The sequence below is a fragment of the Chiloscyllium plagiosum genome, chromosome 17, assembly GCF_004010195.1.
Source record: "Chiloscyllium plagiosum isolate BGI_BamShark_2017 chromosome 17, ASM401019v2, whole genome shotgun sequence".
In the NCBI taxonomy this organism is placed as follows: domain Eukaryota; kingdom Metazoa; phylum Chordata; class Chondrichthyes; order Orectolobiformes; family Hemiscylliidae; genus Chiloscyllium; species Chiloscyllium plagiosum.
In genome coordinates, this window is record NC_057726.1 from 28,396,979 (window position 1) to 28,404,755 (window position 7,777).

General features: G+C 38.8%; 1 protein-coding gene across 1 annotated transcript in view; it reads left to right on the plus strand.

The window, feature by feature from the left end:
• The window catches only part of aprt (adenine phosphoribosyltransferase), a 21,589-nt gene extending 16,173 nt beyond the window's left edge, over positions 1-5,416 (plus strand). Inside the window, exons 3-5 of the mRNA XM_043706744.1 lie at positions 3,228-3,361; positions 3,473-3,551; positions 3,968-5,416. Of these exons, the coding sequence (XP_043562679.1) occupies positions 3,228-3,361; positions 3,473-3,551; positions 3,968-4,107 (353 nt within the window). The 3' untranslated portion in view covers positions 4,108-5,416. The remainder of the gene's footprint in view (positions 1-3,227; positions 3,362-3,472; positions 3,552-3,967) is intronic.
• The last annotated feature ends 2,361 nt before the right edge of the window (positions 5,417-7,777 follow it).

Consider the following 7,777-nt stretch of genomic DNA (forward strand, 5'->3'; position numbering starts at 1 on the left):
CAAACTAACAGCCACGCTCAGACAACAACTCACCAGAACAAAGGACCCGATACCCAATATGAGCAAGACGAATGTAGTGTACAAAATACTATGCAAGGACTGCACTAAACACTATATAGGACAAACAGGAAGACAGCTAACAATCCGCATACATGAACATCAACTAGCCACGAAACGACACGACCAGCTATCCTTAGTAGCCACACACGCAGACAACAAGCAACATGAATTCAACTGGGACAACACCCCTATCATAGGGCAAGCCAGACAGAGAACAGCCAGGGAATTCCTAGAGGCATGGCATTCATCCACAAACTCCATCAACAAACACATCGACCTGGACCCAATATACCAACCACTACAGCGGACAACAGAAACTGACAACCGGAAGCGGCAGGGACAGACCACTATAAACACCGGAGGAAACATCAAAGAAGCGCTTCGCAGGAGGCTCCCAAGCACTGATAATGTCGCCTAGCCAGGGGACGAAACCTTTGCAACAAAAACTTCCAGCTCGGCGAACAGAACCACAACAACGAGCACCCGAGCTACAAATCTTCGCACAAACTTTGAACAAAACCATGTTGACTATCCCTAATCAGTCCTTGCCTTTCCAAATCCATGGAAATTCTGTCCCTCAGGATTCCCTCCAACACCGATGTCAGGCTCACTGGTCTATAGTTCCCTGTTTTTTTTTCTTACCACCTTTCTTAAATAGTGGCACGATGTTAGCCAACCTCCAGTCTTGCAGCACCTCACCTGTGACTATCAATGATACAAATATCTCAGCAAGGGGCCCAGCAATCACTTCCCCAGCTTTCCACAGAGTTCTCGGGTATACCTGATCAGGTTCAAGGTTATCCACCTTTCATGCATTTTAAGACATCCAGCACCACTTCCACTGTAAGAAGGACATTTTTCAAGATATCGCCATCTATTTCCCCACATTCTATATCTTCCATGTCCTTCTCCACATTAAACACTGATGCAAAATACTTGTTTAGTGACTCCCCAATCTCCTGCGGTTCCATACAAAGGCTGCCTTGCTGAGGAGCCCAATTCTCTCTCTAGTTACCCTTTTGTCCTTAATGTGTTTATAGAATCCCTTTGGATTCTCCTTCACCCTATTTGCCAAATCTATCTCATGTCCCCTTTTTGCCCTCCTGATGTTCCTTTTAAGTATACTCCTCCTGCCTTTATACTCTTCTAAGGAGTCACACAATCTCTGCTGTCTAAACCTGACATATTCTTCCTCCTTTATCTTAACCAAAACCTCAATTTCTCTAGAAATCCAGAATTCCCAAAACCTGCCAGCCTTGTCTTTTCAGCCTAACAAGAGTCCAGAGACGACATATTCCTGTTATCTCATTTTTTGAAGGCTTCCCATTTTCTAGCTGTCCCTTTACCTGCAAACACCGTTTTCCCCCCCCACCCCCTCCCTCAAGTCAACTTTTGAAAGTTCTTGCCTAACACTGTCAAAATTGGCCTTCCTCCAATTTAGAACTTCAACCTTTAGATCTGGTCTATCTATTTCCATAACTAGTTTAAAAACTTATAGAATTATGGTTGCTGGCCCCAAAGTGCTCCCCCACTGACATCAGTCACCTGTCCTGCTTTTATTTCCTAAGAGCAGGTGAAGCTTTGCACCTTCTCTAGTAGATACATCCACAAACTGAATCAAAAGGTTTTGGGTACACACTTCCTCTCCATCTAAACTATATAGCAGTGTTTACCTTACTGTATCCATAGCTTTTCTCCCTTTCTATACCTGCTATCCATCATATCCCCAGCTCCTGTAAATTCCTTATTGCCTTTAACTGACACTCCAACCGATCCATGCAATCCAATAGGATTCGCAATCAAAGACACCTCTGGTAGACATAATCATCAGTGACACAGAAACTTTTCCTAAACTCTTATCTGACAGGAAGAGCACACCACCCGACTAAAGGCCATCTTTGCTCCTCCACAATCTACACACTCAGAAAATAGCACTGTTTTATTGCTCTTAAAAAAAAACACACTGCTTCAGGGTAACTTAATACCTATGATTTATATTTTTAAAATTTAATCGAGAAACAGACCTCAATAAAACGTAATCAAGAAAGAATCCATTGTACTCACTATTGTAGATTTACAGCAAGGTTACACTTAAAACCATGCACTTATCTGTTCCTTGGCTGTGAGCCCTCTCAAACAGTTTCCTCCAGGATCAGCTGTGAATTTTGCTGTTTGTTCATTTTTCCTAGATGCACTTCTATGTCCAGAGATACTAGATTTCTTTCTCTGACCATGTGGTCACAGCCTCTGTTTGTCTTCCTCCTTTTTAAAGTGTCATTGTTTTGATCTTTTTTCCCCCATAGATTCCATAAGAGTGCAGCAGCATATAAAGCAGTAATTGCTACTCCTGGAATTTGACCAAATCACCTCCCAACACTTAATACCTCAAAAAAGGAGCAGCCCTTACAACCACTATTTTCTCATCCTCCAGCTTGGATTACCGAGAATCATTAACTCAGCTATTACTAACTTTTTGGTAGGCAATGCTGAGGAAGGTTTCCCAATGGCCGAGTGAATCCAGTTGATACCCACCCCCTAAGTCTTCCATTCCAAACTCTGATCTATTGACATTGCTAGGTTTCAATTTCTGATTGCTAACAAGTGGTCTGTTAAGGAAATTGAGGATAGCACAATCAAATAGCTTTTCAGTATTCATTAGTTTGTAATGTCTTCAGAAAACCTTATTCCAGTGATATACTTGAGCCTTGTTAACATCCATGCAATTACACTCTTGCAAATTATTGCCTTCAGGAGATAGTTAAGGGATTTTTCTTTTCATGAAAGCAAAAAAAGTGAAAGGAAGTAGACAAGCTAAAGTTCCAATTTGATTAAACACGACGGTTCAAACTAGTATAAACCTGAAAAGGAAGAAATGCAATGCTTAGTATATGTTATAAAAAATCTTCAGTACAGTCTCTTGAGAGAGGTGTAGAATATGTAATAGTTGAAACTAGTTCACTAGTTTTGCAAATTGTTTCCCACTTTTTACGAATTAATGAAGAGTTGGTATTAGTAGTGTTTGTGTATGAAACATTAAATCTTGTCCTCTGTCTGAGATTGCAGGAAATATTTGTATGTTTGGTTTACAAGGAGGTAAAATTACTATATATATATATATTTCAAATTGCTACATTCCTTGGTACAGTCATTCTTGTTTTTGTTTGCAGGGTTAGATGCCCGTGGATTCCTATTTGCCCCAATTCTGGCGCAGAGGTTTGGAATTGGTTTTGTGCCAGTTCGTAAGAAGGGAAAGCTGCCAGGGCCAACCTTGTCTGTGAGCTATACTTTGGAATATGGAAAGGTAATTCTTAACTCATAATCCTGATTTTTGTTTTTCTAAATTAACTACGGTAGTCTTAATTAGTGTTAGAATGTCACAATTCTTCTAAAAGACTTGCTTCTTCACTTGAAGGCTGAAGTTGAGATACAATGTGATGCTGTTCAAGCAAACCAGAAAGTTGTTGTCATCGATGATGTAATTGCAACAGGAGGTATGCAATACATGACTAGCTTTGTGAATTGTATTTACACAATGATATGGACAGGGGATTTGCTGGGAAGGGGCATCACAGCATTGTGTTGGATTGTTTTGCAAGGACAGTGGTGTGGTTAGAATTGTCCACCAATTTCTTTGCCACAATTTGTCAGATTATTTAAACATCAATTGCGCTGAATGCTTTTAACTCGCTTATTTTGTTCGCACATTCTGGGCTATGATATTCTCAAAATAATGTGGGAGGACTACAGTAATGTTAATAGAGCAATTGGGGATTCTGCACTTTTTTTCCCAGTTAAAAACCATTTGAAAACCAAGGCGTTAAAAACATTTTGGATTAAGTACAAAATTATAAATATTTATTTTTGAAAGAACAATTAAATTAATTATATATTTTTATCTTTGGTGCAGGTACACTGTCAGCTGCCTGTGAATTGCTGAACAAAATGGGAGCTAATATTCTTGAATGTTTGGTACTGATTGAACTTAAGGCACTGAATGGTGTAAAGAAACTGAATTGCGTGCCTTTCCACTCACTTGTGGAGTTCTAGGTTGTTGTTTCTTTTCTGAATCGAGATTACTCTGCAATATTTCATTCAGTAATGGCCATACAGGTTTACAGTTTTAAGGGCTGACTCCATTAATTCCATTTTTAATATTTTGCCATTTTATCAATTGAATATAACAAAGATTTTCCAGTTTATACTTCATTTGATTTGTGCAGAATTATGCCTACTTGCCCAAATCCTTGTATTTCCATCTTATACCTCAGTTAGCATTTGTTTTTAAAAGGAAATTAAGTTAGTGTTAAACTTTAAATTGCCTAGCTTTTTAATTTTTTAATTTTATCCAGCTAAAAACCAGATTTTAAATGCACATGAACCATAAACACTGAACAATTGGACTCTAGAAAAGAGAAGCCACTTTATACTTTGCCACTTCTAAAAAGCCAACTTGTGTTTTTACAGTTCACCTTTTTTCCATTCCACTGTCAAAAGTTCATTGGTGATGGTTGCCCTCAAGTACCTGACCCACTGACAATTCTGTGGCTCCTGTAGCACAGTGGTAGTGCCCCCACCTCTTGTCCAGAGGCTTGGGTTCAAGTCTCACCTGCACCAGAGGTATATAATAACATCTTTGAACAGGTTGGCTAAAAATGCCTATGACTATGTAAGGAAATTCAGAGCAAAGAAAACAAATGCCTAACTGACAATTAATTCACAAGCTACATCATTAAGTTGGAGATCCAGGAGTGAGAGTAATTTTTGAATTCCCTCCTGAAGTGCAGTAGGCTTTTGTAGCCCCTCATATCTGTTTGATAGCTGAGAATTGTTTGAGATCAAAGATCTTCTTGTTCAATAGGGGAACTACTCAACGAGGGGGTTGGTTAACTGGATAGGTGATTTGCAGTGCAGTGATGCCAACAGCATGGGTTCAATTCTTACACTAGCTGAGGTTACCATGAAGGACTCTCCTTCTCTACTCCCCAGAGATGTTACCCTCCAGTTAAATCGCCAGTAGTCATCTCGCTCTGAAAGCAGCCCTGTCATGGTGACTTTACCTTTTTACAAATTATTGAATCATTGGGGAAACCCACAAGGTGTTTAATTGGCCAGGGAACCACAATCATAAGCACCTGGTTTCAGTAGCTTGATCAAGCTGTCTATCCTGATCTGTCAGACACCAAACTGTCATGTGTGAGCTGATTCCAGTATTCCTGTTAGAGTGCACCTCTCACATTGAATTTGACTGCAAGTTTCAACTGGAGAGTTTGTAACAACTGTCATAATTTGCATGACTTCAATTATGTTAATGTCATTGAACAAATAACATTCCAAAATAAAGAATTTTTAAAATTCATTTTGAGTAGTTTATGAAAGCACATTTTCCAGAAAGATAGCAAATCACAAGGGCGACTGTTCATAATGGAAACCCAAGATTGAGGCGCTGGCCTTGGTTAGATTACATTTCACAGTTCAAGCTGCAGATGTTAATTGGTTGGTTTGAGGGATTAGTTTTCAACCACAGCACTGTTAATCTATTGGGCATTGGAAATCTGGACTGGTTGCAGCTTAATATTTTTATGGATCCCAGTGTAGCATTCTTTCCAAATCTGCAAAAGCAAATGTCAAATGTTTGTGGCTGTAAGCTAGACATAGTTTCCAACTGTAATTGAAATCTATTTTCTGATAGTGAAAATTAGTGCATAAAGTCCAGCAGATGGAATGTGTTGTCAACATTATCAAGTGACACTTACACCAAGAATAACCTGCTTACTATTATTCAGTGTAGGTTATCCCAGGTCCAGATCCCATGACACCCTTGGTCCAAATATGGACAAAGCTGAACCCCAGAAGGGATAGTGACTACAGTTGAGATCAAGGTAGCAGTTCACAGTATGCCAACAAGGATCTTGAACAAAACTGGAGATGCTCAAACTCTGCTGGGTGGAATCGTGCTCGTCAGAGAGGAAGATAGTTGTTGTTGGAGGTCAATGATCTTCACTCCAGGACATCTTTCCAGGGTTTCTATCAGTTACTTTATTAATGACTATTCCTACATTAAAAGTCAGATAGGAATGTTCACTGATGATCAGTTAATACCCATATCAGTTGTGACTCCTCAGATACAAAAGCCACCTGTGCCCCAAAACAGCAAGACCTTGACAACATTCACACTTGGGCTGATAAATGGTAAGTGATCATGTATTGACCCAAAAACAGAATCTCGCCATTACCCCTTGGCAATACCATTAACAAATTCCCCATTGACATTCCAGGATTTACAATTTTGATAAATCAACTTAACTGGACCAGCCATATAAATAAGAAATTCTCAGCCTATAGCATGTTAACAGTAAGTAAATCAGTCCCTGACTTCTCAAAGGATGTTCACCATCTTTTAAGACACCAGCCTAGAATATGACTTAACATACTCCACCTGCCTAGGTGAAAACAACTCTTACAACCTCCCACTCCACACCAATACAGTGGCAGCATTTATACCATTTCGAAGATGCACTGCAATAACCCTGAGATTTATTAGACAGCACTTTCCAAATCTGTGACTTTGGACTTTGTTCTTCTTGGTAATCAAAGTGCAACTTGGAATTAGATCATTACTCCTTTTCCAGTGGTTTTGTCTTCCCTCCTGAACAGCAGGAAGGGTGTATCTATACCACATGGGATTACAGCAGTTCACCGCCATCTTAAAGGGCAATTCATGATGGGCAATATATACTGTCTCAGTTAACAACACCCATATCCTGTGAATGAATTTTGCCATGAATTTTATTTACAATTAAATAACTTATAGTCTAAATACAAAAATTACTTTCAAAAAACATAACAACATTTAATAAATTTTGTCAATTTTAAAAAGTGTTCCTCCACACAAACATTCCATTTGCTTTAACATCAATCAGTGATATCTTTCATTGTGTCCAGGTTTATATCCTGCTATTCATTTTGAAACACAGCATTAAGAAATGTCTGCTCCTGAACATAATACAAGTTTTACTCAAAAAATAAATCCAATGCTTTGAACTGACAGGATAGAGTTTAATTCATTTCCCTATCCGATTTTAAAATTGCCATCAGCAACTCCAATATCAAGAATGGAATTTACAATAAACCCAAATCTTGGGAGAGTACGAAGATTTCTCAAAAAGAAATATAGTGCATAATTGCAGAACAAACCACCCAGATCAGTGGTTTGTATATAGATCCATATAGTTCACAGTTTTACATTTGGCTTTCAAACTTCAGCTCTGTACAGAATCTTGAGGTCCATTTAAAAACTTATGCCTTTTCTTCCTCTTTAATCTTTTCTGCAATTTTCTTTGCAACCACATTTAACTTGTTTAGTTTCAGGTACACATCTTCGTGGATTTTGTGGATGCTCAGCCAATCTGGAACAACATTAGCTAGTAATTGCAAATGTTTCTCCATATCACCTGAAATTTAAAAAAAATAAAATCACTGAATAGTAAGGCATTCAAATAGCTGATACAGGAAATTCTGAAGCAATGTTTTAAATTAATATCTCAAAGTTATACAAAATAAGGTGCCTAAAGAGCCCAGTCTAATTAAAGATTAGATTACTTATAGTGTGGAAAAAGGCCCTTCGGCCCAACAAGTCCACACCGACCCACTGAAGTGCAACCCACCCATACCCCTTCACCTAACACTGAAGGCAATTTAGCATAGCCAATTCACCTGA